The sequence below is a fragment of the Eublepharis macularius genome, chromosome 1, assembly GCF_028583425.1.
Source record: "Eublepharis macularius isolate TG4126 chromosome 1, MPM_Emac_v1.0, whole genome shotgun sequence".
NCBI classification, from domain to species: Eukaryota; Metazoa; Chordata; class Lepidosauria; order Squamata; family Eublepharidae; genus Eublepharis; species Eublepharis macularius.
Window position 1 is genome coordinate 201,215,067 of NC_072790.1, and position 16,576 is coordinate 201,231,642.

The window sequence follows — 16,576 nt, forward strand, 5'->3', positions numbered from 1 at the left end:
ATTGAGTTCCCTTTTGTATTGCTCCGTGGGGTCAGAAGGTAGTATTTTATAGAATGTTGTGTTGGAGAGTTGTCTTTCTGCTTCTTGTATGTAGTTATGTTTGTCCATGATGACAACTGCTCCACCTTTGTCAGCTTCCTTGATTACGATGCCAGAATTATTTTGGAGGCTGTTTATGGCCTCTCTTTCTGCACGGCTGAGGTTCTGCTTTAGGTGTTGTTGTTTGTCAATTATCTCAGCCTGAGTACGTCTATGGAAGCATTCAATGTAAAAGTCCAATGAAGAGTTGCGGCCCTCAGGGGGTATCCATGTGGAGTTCTTTTTTCTGGAGTTTTGTAATGATGATTGTGTATTGCTGGATTTGGGGGGGGGTGCTTGCTGCTGTGATGGTGTCTGTTCAGTGCTTTGTTCATCGTTTTGTTCAGCAGAGTAGTTGAAAAATTCTTTGTCTTAGGCGTCTGAAATAGGCCTCCAGGTCTCTACGAAGTTGTATGGTTTGTGTGGGTCTGGCTGGGCAAAAAGATAGTCCACGTGAGAGGACAGATTCCTCTGCTGGGCTCAGTTTGTGGCTGGAGAGATTAATGATGTTGCTTGGTGGATCCAAAGTGTTTTTTCTCCCTGTTCCATGCAGGAGTTTTGAGAATTTCTTCTCCTTCTTGTTCTGTAATTCAGTGAATAGAGTGCAATAAATAGTTTCTCTGGTTGTGGTAAACATCTGCCAGTTCCTGGTCTGTGCAGAGGGACTGTTTTTCATGGAAGAGTCCAGTTCAGAGATCTCTTGCTTGATCCATTGTTGCTTGCTGTACATCAGTCCAATGAGGTGAATTAAGAGTTTCCTGGATAAGGTGTTGCATAGTTTCTCACTGTAGTCTGTGTAGTAAGTGGATTTCAATGGGTTCCTCACACACAGTCCCTTGGGTAGAATGTCCAGTCTTTTGCATTTAGAAAGAAAGATGATGTCTGTTTGTATTTGTGCCAGTTTCTTCATGAGGTTGATGGATTTCCTCTCCATTCCTCCCCCGTCCTCTTCTATGTTTGACCAGTTTCTGTTCCATGCATCTGACGAAGAGAACTTGATTCTCGAAAGCTTATGCTACAATAAAATTGGTTAGTCTTAAAGGTGCTACTGGACTCTTTTTGATTTTCCTTCATTTTGTGATCCTAGTCCAAGTTTTCCAACAATATTTGATTGAATATTGGGATGAAATTAAATTAAAAGAGTTTTTGGCTAAACATTATGAAGAATGTCCTGACAGTTAGAGCGGTCCCTCAGTAGAACAGGCTTCCATGAGAGGTGGTGGTCTCTCTGTCTTTGGAGGTTTTTAAACAGAGGCTAGCTGGCCATCTGACAGCAATGCTGATTCTGTGAACCTGGGTGGATCATGAGAGGGAGGGCAGGAAGGGCTATACCAGTGCTTAGTTCTTGTGGCTCTTTACAAGCCTAGGATAATGCTGATCACCATTTTGGGGGCGCGAAGCAATTTTCCCCGGGCCAGTTTGGCTAGGGATCCTGGTGGTGTATTGCTATCTTCTGGTCATGGAGCAGGGGGTCACTGCGGATGGGGGGTGGAGGTAGTTGTGAATTTCTTGCATTGTGCAGGGGGTTGTAGATGACCCTGGAGGTCCCTTCCAACCCTCTGATCCTATGATTTTATGAGTCTCTGTTTGGGGCCAGGTCTGGAGAGGCAGGAATAACAGTTGCGCTAAGAAAAAAAATGATGGTACTATAACAGTGTATATTTTTTATTTTTCAAAACAAGTTGTATATTTTTTCTCCTAGAAGCAAAAATTCATGTAATCACCTTTGCTATTTACCCAGAAAAATGAATTTCCAGCCAGTCATTAAATACATGGATATTGCAGAATTCTCAGATATATCCACAGTGAGCCTTGTGACAAGGGCATAAGTTCTTCCATAGGGTGTGCTTCTAGTAGGCATCCATCGTGTGCAGTCTTACATGCACCAGCAACATCCTCCTCCTTGATCCTTCCCTCGGCCCACCCTGTCTGTTGATACAAGGAGCAAGAAAACTGCAGGACTCTGATCACAGTCAGCCTTCTGGGAAAGCTACCTCCTCATTCCTAGTGCCTGCTGTGCCCCCTTTCCTACATTCCTGCTTCAGAAAAGGATCTTTGACCCAACTGGGGGCCACATCCATGTTGGTATAGCCTAAAAAAAAAAAAAGGCAGGAGTGCTATAGTCACCATAACTAAGGGGAAAGGGAAGTAAGACAATCACCATCTTCTTATAGATTTAGAGATGGTTCATAGCACTCTGCTTCCAGTCAAGTCAAGCTTGAAGGCCTTAAACCTGGTGAAGATGATTGGCAGCCTCACACAGTCCTCTGCAGGATTTGTAACTCCCAGATGTCATATGGAGCTGCCAGTTATATAAAAAAGAACTCCATGTAGAGCTTATCTATGTGACTACTGTAGTCTTCTACGGTTCTATGGTTCTGCTTTGTTTCCTACTTTTGCCTCGCCTTTGCTTTGCCTCCCCCCAAACACAATACAAGCCAAGTCTGAAAACAGTCAGCCAAATTATACAGCAACTTGTATTATAATTCCCTTGCATGGATTTATTGTATGGCCACAAAACTGTTTACAGTTTTTATTGTGATAGCTCCCAACAGATATTGCAGAGGCCCTTTTCGCACTTACGGTTTAAACTGCCATTTATGAGCATTCGCCCCGATCGCAGTGGCTTCAGCATTGCACCTGTTCATTTCACACTGTCCACTGCAATTTCGATTTGGTGTCTGTGCTTCATTTCAAAACCTCGGTGCAATTTTGGGCTTTTGGGGCCTTGCAATTCACGTCACACTTTTTTAAAAAAAATTGAGCATGCGTAGTAACGTTGCAATGTTGGAACCCTTCCCCCCTTTTTGCTGATTGGGCTGTCCCCTGCCCACCGGAGAGGCAATTGGTGGCAGAGTTCTGGGGGAAAACATATACCACTCTCATTTTTTTTAAATCAAGCCAGGAAAGGGTTAAAATGCTGCCGATTAATCTCCTCCCAGGAAGCAGAGGCTTGTTTCCAAAGGGCTGTGCAAAATGCTTGGGTTTTTTCCCCCTCTTTGGCAAAGTCTGAAACATGCCTGGGAGGGAGGGAAAAGCAGCCGTTTAATCCTTTCCTGGCTTTTAAAGCCAGGAAGAAAGTGCAGGAACATTACAACGTTGCAACCCATTCTTGTCTTTAAAAAAAAAAAGAATGTATGTGCATACCCTAAGGGAGGAAGGAGAAAGCAGCTATTTAACACTTTCCTTGATTTTAAAGCTAGTAGGGAATTAGCAGCAAGCTTAGGAATTCCTGGCTTTTGAAAAAAAATAAAACAGCATGCATACCGGGAGGAAGGAAACCAACGAAGAAGCAGCCTTATGACCCTCAGCTCGCTTTACTAAAAAAAAATGGTGGACAAAGGAGTTCAGAGAGCTGAGGAGGGTGGGAGTGGTTCATTCTGCACAAACCAATCAGCTCCCAGGGAAAAGGAGAGGGGGGGAAAGAGAAGCAAAAAGGGGGCAAAAGTGTTCACATTAGCAAAATGCGGGCCAGCTGCCAGTCGGCAGCGAACTTAAAAAAACATCGGGGTATGTCCGCAGGGGGAAAAATCGGGGATACAGCGGACAAAAAGCGAGACTGCATCCCATGACTACTTTTAAGTGTGAAAACCTTGCAAACATGGGATGTGGAGCAGGTACAAACGCGCTCTAAAAACGAGTGTGAAATGTACCAGAGATAGAAAAACTGCAGAAGAAGGCAAGCAATGTGGTTAAGCAGTTGGAGCACACACCTTTCCTGTGAGGAAAAGGTTAAGTAGCTGGGTTGTTTCACTTTAGAGACAAGATGACTAAGGACATGATAGAAGTTTATATAATCATGCATGGGATGGAGAAAGTGACCTTCTTCTCCCTTTCTTGTAATACAAAAACTTTCAAGGTGTGTGGAACACACTGTAATGAAAGTTTTCCACAGTGCAGCCCTCAGAGAATGGAAGGGAAGTTAATAACTGCCTGGAATGAGAGATTGATTGATAGGCTGCTTCCCCCTCTCTCTGATTGGCTAGTCAGAATGACGGTGCTGACAGGTTTTTTCAGTTCAGTTAGGATTTTAAGTTCAGCTGAGAGTTCTAGTTTGAACCCTTATACTATCTTTAGCAACCCTTCACTTAGACAAATCCCGATGAATGACAATTTCAAATCCATATGCAAAAGAACCTCCTCAGGATACAGTGAAGCCTCCCGCCATTAGCATTCCACACCCTGGGAAACTCTTACAGGATGACTCAGCTCAACCCCACCCCTCCTGAGCAGATACAAATGACCTACATCTTTTCCACACTGTGACACTGAGAGATCTCTGTCTTTTGGTGCTACACCTCTGAAGATGCCAGCCACAGCTGCTGGCGAAACGTCAGGAACTACAATGCCAAGACCACGGCAATACATCCCGGAAAACCCACAACAGCCATCGTTCTCCGGCCGTGAAAGCCTTCGACAATACATCAATTTCAAATTAGCTTATATTATACAAAAATTATTCCAATTCTCAAAGTCATGGAAAGAACACAGGGGACAAAATCAGCATCATGTGGGAGATATGTTATTGGATTTCTTGTGTGTGGTATAGTGGTAAGAGTATTGGACTAGAAACTGGGAGACCCAGGTTTGAATCCCTGCTCTGCCATGGAAGCTTGCTCGGTGACCTAGGGCCAGTCACAGACTCTCAGCCTAACCTACTTCACAGGGCTGTTGTGAAGATAGAGGAGAATGACATAAGCCACTTTGGGTTCCCACTGGAGAGAAAGGTGTGAGTATGAATGAAACATAAAATAAAGTGTTCTGATTTTATGAACAAACAACATTTGGGGACTGCTAATTAGATTAAAACAGCAGCTCTGGGGAGATGTTTACCCATTCCCCTTCACCACATCCCCTTTCTTAAATGTCACCTCTTCCACAAAGTGCTGTTAACCTCACTAGGAAAAAAGACAGAGACCTGTCTCCTTTTCCCAATAAGAGCTATCACCAGTGTGGTGTGGTGGTTAGGATGTTGGACTAGGATATGGTTCAGATCCCCACTCTGCCATGAAAACTTGATGGGTGATCTTGGGATAAAGAAGTTAAGATAAATTGACAAGTGAAAACTATCAGAGCAAATCAGAGACTGTGACACTGAGAGATCTCTGTCTTTTGGTGCTACACCTCTGAAGATGCCAGCCACAGCTGCTGGCGAAACGTCAGGAACTACAGTGCCAAGACCACGGCTATACAGCCCAGAAAATCCACAACAACCTTCGACAGTATATCAGAGCAAATGTTTTTACTTTATTGCAGCCAAAACAACAATCTTGTGACTTCTTTAAGGGTAAAAAATGTAGCTTAAGCATTTGTGCCATGGATTTCACCCTTCAAGCCCCACTTAGCGTAGTTGAAATACGGCTCCCTGTTACTGTTATCGGCCATTTTAATTGTTAAAATATGGAAGTCATAGGAAGACCTATCACAAAGGAAAGCAGTTGAGGTGAATGAATTTCTTTTTTAGCACATTATCTTAAAGAAACCCAATGTGACAACATAAACAAAATGTATGTGTTATGCTCAAGCCTGATGAGAAAAAAATGAGAGGAAAAAAAACTAAGTAGAGTTTGCAACTCTGTTCTCTATTACTTCAAATGTTTACATCAGAAGGTTTTCAGCTACAAGGTTCTAGTTGTGTATAAGCCTTTGTCATTTGTTGCATTGCCTATTAAAGGTGTGTCTGTGTGTGAGAGAAAGACACCTGTGTCCATGTGAGGAAAAAGTTTGTGTGTGAGAGTGGGCATCTACGCACATTCTTTGGTCAATTTAAAATCTGGCAGTGTGGTTGCCCTGTCTTAGATGATTTCTCATTGACAACCAACCCCGAGATTACTGTTTACCTTTCTTTGGTAATTCTTGACAAATTTTAAAAAACTGCTTGCATGCTGAAAGACATTGGTATGCACAACTGAGTCTGAGACACAATTCATTAAATTCCTTTCCCCCTCCCCAGAAATATTGTTTACAATGTCACAAACAGTCAAAGTCAACTGAATCATCCATGTGAAAAGTATCAGCAAACCAGTTTTGAAGAAATACAGCTAATAAATTACCATTCCATTAGCACAAGCCAGGTGTTTTCCTCAGGCTGTTTGTTATTTCATATAATAGCTCCGTAAACAGGCATTGCCTTTTGCTAGCGTAAGTGTGACCCCCTCTTTCAGTCCCCAAGCTGAGCATGTAAAAGGAGAAAAAAAGAAATGTAATAGAGGTTTGTTTCTAAGCTACTCACACTAACTGGGTAGGCTCTCTTTTGAAGGCAGATGGTTGGCATCAACACAGGGAAATCAACAAAAAGGAGAACGGGTGATTTTTTACACTTTTCTGTTGATTTACAAAGACTGGAAATTACTGACTTGCTCTCTGAGTTAACAAAATAGTTGGGTACTCCTTTAAGAAAGTTCCAAGTAGCTGTTAATAACAACAACAACAACAACAACAACAACAACAACATTCAATTTATATATCACCCTTTAGGACAACTTAATGCCCACTCAGAGCAGTTTACAAAGTATGTTATTGTTATCCCCACAACAAAACACCCTGTGAGGTGGGTGGGGCTGAGAGAGCTCCAGAGAGCTGTGACTAGCCCAAGGTCACCCAGCTGGCTTCAAGCAGAGGAGTGGGGAATCAGACCCGGTTCTCCAGATTAGAGTCCCACACTCTTAACCACTACACCAAACTGTTGCCTCCCTTCCTGCTTCACAAAACTCTTAACCCTACAAGGTGTTAACAGATTTTTTTTTATAAAGGATGAAACCAACATGAATCAAGGGGAGATCAGCAACAATAAGAAGCTTTCTTGGGGTATTTCTGCAAGGAAATAGTTGGAATCAAGGGTCAGAACAGACAAGGCACTGGGAGATCTGTGATTGGCTCTTCTCGGTGTCTTTTTAAGCACAATTACCACTGGTTGGGGGAGGGATGGTGCTTGCCTTTTAGCCAGCCAATAAGGTTTAATCTCTCTGCTTGTTTTTTATTCTAGGGATCTGAAACTGGATAATATTCTTCTGGATGCAGAAGGTCACTGCAAACTGGCTGACTTTGGAATGTGTAAAGAAGGGATCTTGAATGGAGTAACGACAACTACCTTTTGTGGAACCCCAGATTACATTGCTCCAGAGGTATCACCTGTTGTATTTAATATAACAACAACAACAACATTCAATTTATATACTGCACTTCAGGATGACTTAACACCCACTCAGAGTGGTTTACAAAGTATGTCATTATTATCCCCACAACAACAAACACCCTGTGAGGTGGGTGGGGCTGAGAGAGCTCCTAGAAGTTGGGACTGAGCCAAGGTCATCCAGCTGGCTTCGAGTGGGGAATCAAACCTGGCTCTCCAAATTAGAGTCCCGCGCTCTTAACCACTACACCAAATGCACAGTACATTTGTAGAAAAGATCAGTTCCTACCCTGTGGCACTGCTACCAAATAAATTCCATGTGATTATCTCATGTGTGTTGGAGTCTGTGGCAACAGTCCTACAGGACCCAGGAGTACACAAGTCTTCACCACTTGAGATTGTAGCATTATTGTATTCCCATAACCTCTGCAACGTATTTTAATGTTGTTGAGATTGTAGGAGTTACTGCAATGACATGTACAGAAATCAGTATATGCGTCAGGCCCAAAACATGAAAAGCATCCTCTACAAATGTAGGTCCAAACCTTGTCACTAGGACAATTATTTTGGGACTGCACAGTCTAGGATATACCTCAGTCTTGATCTGATACAATACTTTGGTTATGAAGGAAAAACAGAAAGACAGAATCTCAAACAAAATAATCTTTAGTCCCCTAACAAGATGCAGAGTTAGAAAAATGAAATACAAGGGAAAGTGAAAAAACAACACTGTAATAAAGTAACATAATCGTAGCAACACTGCCCTTGGTTGTTGCCTAATTGGGGTGAAAATGGGGTGTCTAAGAGGAAATAAAAAGGTGAAATGAAAAACGTGTTGCCATATCTTGAAGAGTCCGTGGTCTGAGGTCTAGGATATGAGGAAAAGCTGATCCAGGACAAAGGATTCCTAGGGTGAAGGAAGATACAAACTGAAATCAGTTGTGCAGTTGGGGGTCCAAGGCGAGGAATTCAGTGATTCAGTGAAAGGGTAAAGATCTGGGAAATAAGCCAACCATGAAACTGGGGAAAGAGGCTCAAGTGAACAACTAACTGCAGAGGTGGAAGAGCTTGAAATACTCTTTTTATACTTCTGGAAGCATGAAATGCAGGAGGGTGCACATCTAGATGTTAATGTAAGTCTAAATATGGGCATACTGGCAGAATGGTTTAGGTGGAGCGATTCAGTTAACTGAATGGCAGGCTGACTTGCGTTGGGTTTGACAAAAGCTACCCAGTGGCTTGATGGCATTCTCTAGGCTACTGATTGAATTACTGGGGGAGGCTGTAGAGTGAGGGGGTTCTTTAGCTTCAAGTAATAACCGAGCAAAATTGAGTCAATAGCCGAATCCACACACACTCACCATCCGCTTATCTTGCACAGTCATGGCAGTTGGGTTCATTCCGCTACCATGCTGTGCATCATCACATTCACCCTCCCAGTGCGTCTTCATGGCACAATCAGTTCTCCTCACGCCACTGAGTAAAGCGTTATAGTGGGCGGTTCCTTCCTCTGTTGTCAGCGTTGACGGCGCACATCACTTCCTTTTAAAAAAAAAGTTAATTTTGCGCTATACCGATATTCCGACTTTTAAGAAATGGCAAGGTCCCCTCCCCCTCAACTCTGATTGGCCCATTTTTTGCTTGTCACAGACCACTTTCTAACAATTGGCTGGTTGTTATGGCGGGCAAATTTGAAAATAATTTGTAACATTAAAACATTCTCTGGAAACCCTGTTCCTCACAGTGGTGTTCTGCTTGTAGTGGTTGCCAACATGGATGCTCAGAGCGTGATATTTATAATGTTAGCTCAAATTGTGGTTGGCATGCTTTGCAGCACAGCCAATATGTTCTTAGCCTTTTCCCACACAAACCGCTGCTCTCTAAAGTAGGTTTTGCGGTATACTGACCTTTCTTTATTGTGCATATGCGCTATAAAAGCCCATTTTTTTAAAAAAAGGGGCCAGGCAAAACCAGATTTCTGCCATTATCACGTGGTATGGAAAGGAGGCGTAATTGTGGTGCGGTGATGGCGGGGAACACGCAGAATAGGAAAGCATGTGAGTATCTGCTTGAACAACGCCATGGTTGCGAAGAAGGTGCGGAAACAAAAAGGAAGTGTGGATTCGGCCAATTTCTTCTGGGTGTGAGGGAGTTTATGGAAGCTGAGGACAATAGGCCTTTAATCAACATGTTCTTTGGAGCATTCCAGGGAAAATCCTGCTAGTTCAGGGGCCTTTGATATCAAACTTGATTATTTTATCCAGGCCTCTGGCAACTAAGTCAGAGGGTCTTTTGAGGGGTTCCTGCAGGATAAGCTGCCTTGTTTGTGCAGTTCTAGGCATGCCTGAGTCAGAAAAGAAACTGGTCATTCCCATCACTGATCAAATAAATGAAACATCCCAGAAGCTACATCATTAAAAAAAATTATAAACTGTAGTTCCAGTCAACATGTATCTATTCTACTTATCCATATTAACAGACACATATGCCAGTGGGATGAATTTGCTTTCTCCTGCTGTCATTCCCTCCATATGTCCCTGTGCACTAACAACTCTCTTGTCGTTCTCCCACTTAAGGTGGCCCACTTGGCATCTTCTATAGCCCATTCCTTCACTGTACTGGCTTGCACTTTATGAAACAGGTTCCCTGAGGAAGCGAGAAATTCATAGCCTTTAGAATTTTTTCACAGAATCACAGAGTTGGAAGGGGCCATACAGACCTTCTAGTCCAACCCCCTGCCCAATACAGGATGAGCCTAAAGCATCCCTGACAAATATTCATCCAGCCTCTTCTTGAAAACTGCCAGTGAAGGGGAGCTCACCATCTCCCTAGGCAGCTGATTCCACCTTTGAACTACTCTGACCGTGAAAAAGGTTTTCCTGATATTCAGCAGGTACCTTTCTGCATGTAATTTAAGCCCGTTGCTTCAGGTCCTATCCTCTGCTGCCAACTGGAACAGCTCCTTGCCCTCCTCCAAATGACAGCCTTTCAAATATTTAAAGAGAGCAATCATGTCCCCCCTCAATCTCCTCTTCTCCAAACTAAACATTCCCAAGGCCCTCAGCCTTTCCTCGTAGGGCTCAGTCTCCAGACCCCTGATCGTTGCTCTCTTCTGCATCCTCTCGATTTTGTCCACATCCTTTTTGAAGTGAGACCTCGAGAACTGCACACAGTACTCCACGTGCGGCCTGACCAACACAGTATAGAGCGGGACTATGACCTCCTGGGATTTTGATGCAATGCCCTTTTTGATACAACCCAAGACTGAGTTTGCCTTTTTTGCCACTGCATTTTAGGAGGCACTATAAGGGCATTTTATTTGTACATACCTTCATTCTGCAAGCATTTTCTTGGAAAGAAGGAGAAATGGGGTTTTACTATATTTTGCATGTTTTCTATAAATGTAAGCTGCTGTAAGCCAAAAGAGAAAGGCAGGGCATAAATATTCAAATAAATAAGATCAGTTTTCATCTTGTTATACAAATGGTGTTGCATTGGCTTGGTAGAGTAGTATTTTCATAGTCATAGAGAATAAGGTATGGTAAGTATCATGTAACAGTCAATTTCTGAAGAATTGTAGCTGCTCTCATGTTTTAGGATGCAGCAAGCTGTAAAATGTAACCCATTTCCTTTTTAAATACTAGGGAGTTTCTGACCAGTCTGTCAATCATTCTCTCTCTCTCTCTCTCCCTCCACCCTCTCCATCATGATTTCCCTAACAGATCCTCCAGGAGTTAGAATATGGTCCCTCTGTGGATTGGTGGGCTCTGGGTGTTCTTATGTATGAAATGATGGCTGGTCAACCTCCCTTTGAAGCTGACAATGAAGATGATCTTTTTGAATCCATTCTCCATGATGATGTGTTATATCCAGTTTGGCTTAGCAAAGAAGCTGTTAGCATTTTGAAAGCTGTAAGTTGGGCTGTCTCTCTTTTTTCCTACTTAAAACTGAATTTTCCTGCAGTACTTTAAGCACAGCCACCACTGGGAGTTCAACTACAGTTCAAAGCGCCACTGTCAGTATAATGGGGTCTGGGATGAATTACACTTCTTGTGGGAAAGGGACAAGATGTTTGTGTTCTTTGCGGCTGTATACTGCATAAATGTATGCTCTTGAGAATCGTATTTCAGGAAGGAAAAAAAACCCTCTCAAGCAATCTGAACTGTTGTATTGGTCTGATACAGCACACTGTGTGGCTGCTTTAGTGGGGAAACGATTATGTAATTAAAGCAACATTATCTATGTGTTTATGTTAGACCCCAATCCAGAATACACTGATCCTAAGGTGATTTATTTGCAAGGAAGCCACAATGAGTTTGATTCCGACTAATGTTGTCATGGGCACAATGATTTCCATCCACAAGCACAATTTTCCTGCCTCCCCTTTCTTGTAGCAGCTTAAAATGCCCCCATTATGTTCTTCATTATTTTGTGATTCAATAATCACATAAAGAGGTCATATTCAGTGCTGTTAAACTGTGGATGGTAACTTGGCCCACAGTATTTCAGCCTGCTTGGAAGAGTAAGATTCTTCATATAATATGCTTTGCACACTAATATCTGGAGATCTCTAAATCTATTTTTATTATAAATTTAAAATGTATATGCTTAAAGAAAATTTTGCATTAAAATTAAAATAATACTGCTCCAAATTATCTATATATCTAATTCTGAACCTGGCACTAGAGTATGGATCAAAAAATCCATGCTATTGGGCCAGAAATGGAGCAGGAAGGTTTTTGTACAAAGTTGGGGCAAGTTCCAGGTTTGCAGGAAAATGTGGTACTGTTAAACCTCCCCAAAATCACTGAAGTAATGCTTGCAGTTCACCAAGAACGCTACCAAGATTCCAGTGGCCATTTTGGTGGTTTGCTAGGCAACTGGCTCCATGTCTTGCTTGGAGTGGTTGGGAGACTGACAAAGGTTTTTAGAGATGAAAGGAAAGGTAGAAGAAGGAAAAGAAGAGGGGGGGGAGGTAAAGCGGAAGGGGGGGAAACAGAAAAAGGAAGGTGGGTGGAATAGGAAAAAAGGGAGATGCTGCAGGAGGAGAGAAGGCAGGAATGCTGAAGGTAGGAATCTGGGAAAGGAGATTGTGTGGGTTGCCAGGAAGGAGGAAAAGCTGAAGATGGGGAGCAGACAGCTAAAGGTACATGAGTGGGTGAGGGGAAGGGAGAGAAGAATGCAGAGAAAAGAAAGACTAAGGGAGCTGCCAGGAAGAGGGAAAGAGGAAACATGGAGAGAGTGGGGAAGGGGGAATACAGAAGAAATGAGATCCCCCACGATCACATTGGTATATTGTAAATCTACACCAACTCAGACTGATAAGTTCCTTGGCTTTGGAGTTGCTGATGATTCTAGCTAAGAGATCGCCAGCCCTCTCACAAAGTTTAATTCAACAGTTGTGGACTTTCTAACAGCTCTCTGTCCTTGACACATGTTCAGTTGAATTGGAGCCCTAGTTTAAATTTTATCAAGGCTTAGGAATTTACCACTGATAATATTTGAAGCAGCCCTAATTCCACTGATTTAATTGAGAGGGAACATCCATATATTGTTTCAGATATTAATCACGAATCAGCTGAGGTCAATAGAGTTACCTCATGTGGGAAGAATCTTGGCCTATTGCGTTTAGCAGGGGGGAAAAAACCTTTGCTGTAGTTTTAGGCTTAGCTCAGTGTTTGAAACTTGTGCCCTTCATCTTGTACTTTTAACTGCATTCAACAAGAGAGCAGGAAGAACGGAGGAAATGAAGGGGCGTCTGTGTACTTGACTGCCAAATATTAACAAGGGATTAGCTTTGGAATGTTTGGTTTCCTCACATTGTATTCTTAAACATGGATTTTGTTCTTCAGGCACTGTAAATCAGAGCCCTACCAAGATTTTAAAGTGCAGTTTTAAGTAGTTTTTCTAGAATGTTTGTTTTCTGTTCAACTTTCTATTCTGTGCAGTACTTTGCAGTTCATGCATATTTTCCAGAATTAGCTCTCTTGTAATCTCAGCAACTATGAATCCTACCAGCAGGCTCAGATTACCAAAAGAAAGAAAGAAAGAAAGAAAGAAAGAAAGAAAGAAAGAAAGAAAGAAAGAAAGAAAGAAAGAAAGAAAGAAAGAAAGAAAGAAAGAAAGAAAGAAAGAAAGAAAGAAAGAAAGAAAGAAAGAAAGAAAGAAAGAAAGAAAGAAAGATTATGAGGACCTACAATTTAATTTTTTAAAACAAAGCTAAAATCCTGGATAAATAACCTATTTCTCTGTTGTTTTTTAAAAAACTAAAATCTTACGGCCTTCCTATTAATTTCAGAAGATCAGGATGTAAGTTATTAAAATGTCTAAATGTCTCACGACTTTTCAGAATTTGAAATCTCAATTTCTATTTTAGGTTTAGGGTTCATTACTGTTAGAGCAATTGTTTTACTTGCAGAAGGTTCAACTCCTTCGCATCAGTGGCTAAGGATCTTCGATAACTGTGCTGGAAAACTTTTCCTCCTCTGGCCCTGCAGAGGCACTGTAAATCTGCAGCCAAGACAGCAGTAGACCAATGATCTGGCTCAATATAAGACAATTTGATATGGTCATATGTGTGAATTGTATTAAAGGAGCATATGCAATGTGTCTTCCCTTAGCACTGAGCAACCCTCACAGGCAGATGTCATTGCCCTGAGTTAGGAATAATCTTTCAAGCTACACTTTATTGTTTAGAAGAAAGAATGGAATGATAGCTTGGCTTCAGGTCTGCACAAAAATACCTTATCAGCTCTGTGTGTGTGTGGATTGTGAATGTAACCGTGTTTGAAAACACATTTATCCTACTACTACACTCACCAGACAACCAGAATCACCTGTGATCGGTTGCTGTGTAATGTGTGAAATTATCTTATCTTGCCTGAGAAAGATGCCTTGCAGTTAACCTGGAATGTGTGTTCTTAGCTGTCAGATAAACACAGATTCTGATGCTTGCAGACGACAGTGAAAAGGCAGCAGAGAGTATCAGACATGCTACCTTCAAGGAAGCCTGCTCTTCAGCTGAATATCTTGGAGACCCTTCTCCACTCTTCCAGAACCGTAGCCTACAGCTCTTTAACCACCTCTTTTGCCACCCATTAATTAACGTTTGGCAACTTTGTGCTTCCTCTCTAGTTTATGACAAAGAATCCAAATAAGCGACTTGGCTGTGTGGCATCACAGAATGGTGAGGATGCCATTAAACAGCACCCGTTCTTCAAGGAAATTGACTGGGTTCTTCTAGAACAAAGGAAAATCAAACCACCCTTCAAACCTCGGATTGTAAGTAGCAATCTGAGTGTGTGCGTGTGTGTGTGAGAGAGAGAGAGAACTTGAGTGAAAATATGTCAGTGCTGATTTCCTTTATGATATTAAGACTGTAATACTATCCAATATAGGAAAAATAGGCCCAAAAGAGTAAGGCTGATGGTTACTTCACAGGTGAGTCTCAGGGTCATAATAAGCATTCAATGTGCTTTTATTACAAACTCAAGAATTAATTGAATCCTCTCTGAGTTCTCACATGAAGTCTTATAAGACAGTGCTGTTATCATTTGATAGCCTCGCCATCTAAAACTGTCCAGTTTTAAAGAGATTGGGCATCCTAGACCATCACCACTCATCCATCAAATATTCATCTAAATGTGAGAATGTGCCATCAGGGTATCTCTGGCTGAAAAATATTTGTCATGCTGGAATATTCATTATATCTTTCCAAATATAATGTGACAGTCTTTGAATAATGGAACCCTGGAATGTATACTTTGAGGGCCATGTTCCTGAGTTACATGAGTATACACATTATGAATAAAAAATAAAATGCAATTCAAAAAGAATTCATAATGGTTCACATGAAGGGCATATATATGGAATACATAAATGCATGTTAAGCATGCTTATCTCTGGACAAACCATCCAAAGCTAAGCAAAAACTTTTCAGACTTTTTTTTTCTTTTCCTCTCCATTTAAATTGTATTTATTTCTACTTTAATTTAACTAGTAGTTTTGTAGAAGCCAGTGTTTAGACTTGTTGCCCCAATATCCTCTTCACCATAGAGATGCCACTGGCTCACATGATTACATTTTATTCTTTTAAAAATGAGCTTTGAAATATTTTGTTGTTCTTTTGCACTGATTGTGAGGGGATTTGTGTATGTGTTAGCTGATGAAGATTCTAAATTAGAATCAGCTAGATCCAATGATTCCAGGTTGTAGTGCTATGAAAACAGAACTCCCCTGTAGATTTTTTGTAGATTGTGATCCACAGTTAATCTTTTTGTTTCTGTTAATGTTAGAGAATTAATACATATATCTAGTGATGAAGTACATTTCTTTCAGTTCTTAAAAAGAAGATACATTTGCTTTGATAGATATAACCTGAAAGATTTTAAAATATATATTTTGCTTCCATTATACCTAACTTAAGGGCTGACTCATGCATGATCATCAAATTTTGACTGTGGTGTGAAGTAACAACTTGCATGTAAGAATAATTTTAATCACTACAGAAAGAACTTTTCATATCTCCCTGTGTCCATTCAAACACATTAGAGGTAGTTCTCGCTTTCAGTTGAGAGTCAACAACTTCACAGTAATCAAATGATGAGAAAAGTCTGAAGACAGGCAATGTTTTGAACAGGATGGAAGGAGTTCAAGCACACATTCTGGAATATGTTTTTATAGCAGTGATTATGTATTTCAACCATTTTCACTACACTTAGCGCATTATGTTTGAGTTCCTAGGTCATGTTGCTGCAGCCTTACCACATTATTTGAACTATCTACAGTCAGTGCTTTCTGTCTGTTATTTATACTCTGTATTCTTCACACTTGATTTTATTTTAGCAAGTGATACATATTAGTGCCATTTGATTATAAGCAGAACTGTTTGTCTTGTATTGATTTCTGTCCTATTTTAACTTTCTCTTGTACTCAACTTTGCCAGAAAGTTTTTGATAAAAAGAGCACCAGGAGCTGAATGCAGAATAAACTCACTTGCATTTCCATGAAACTATTTTCTGGTTTTCCTGTACCAGATGATGATAAGGCATGTCATTTCCTGGCACTTATCCATACATTCTTTCCCATCTTGCATGATTTCTCAATCTTGTTCTTATGAACAAGAACACTTAGTCAAGGTTGGCACTGATTCTAGCCTTGCTGGGCAGGAGAGAAATAGTGCATAAAGTTGGAAGTATAACACTTCAGTGCATTTTCTGTCTTCAACAGCCTGAATCTTGAATGGATGAACACAGAAGTGTCTGTGTATTTTCCCTGTAGCCATGGGAGTCGTTCCTGGTGACAGAAACTAATTTATACTGTTGCCTACTTCTACTGGGCCTAATCAGCACATTCATTCCAGTGTAA

General features: G+C 41.3%; 1 protein-coding gene across 1 annotated transcript in view; it reads left to right on the top strand.

The window, feature by feature from the left end:
- PRKCE (protein kinase C epsilon) overlaps window positions 1–16,576 on the top strand; it is a 425,910-nt gene that overhangs the window by 389,063 nt on the left and 20,271 nt on the right. Inside the window, exons 12-14 of the mRNA XM_054983917.1 lie at window positions 7,064–7,202; window positions 10,933–11,121; window positions 14,345–14,491. Of these exons, the coding sequence (XP_054839892.1) occupies window positions 7,064–7,202; window positions 10,933–11,121; window positions 14,345–14,491 (475 nt within the window). The remainder of the gene's footprint in view (window positions 1–7,063; window positions 7,203–10,932; window positions 11,122–14,344; window positions 14,492–16,576) is intronic.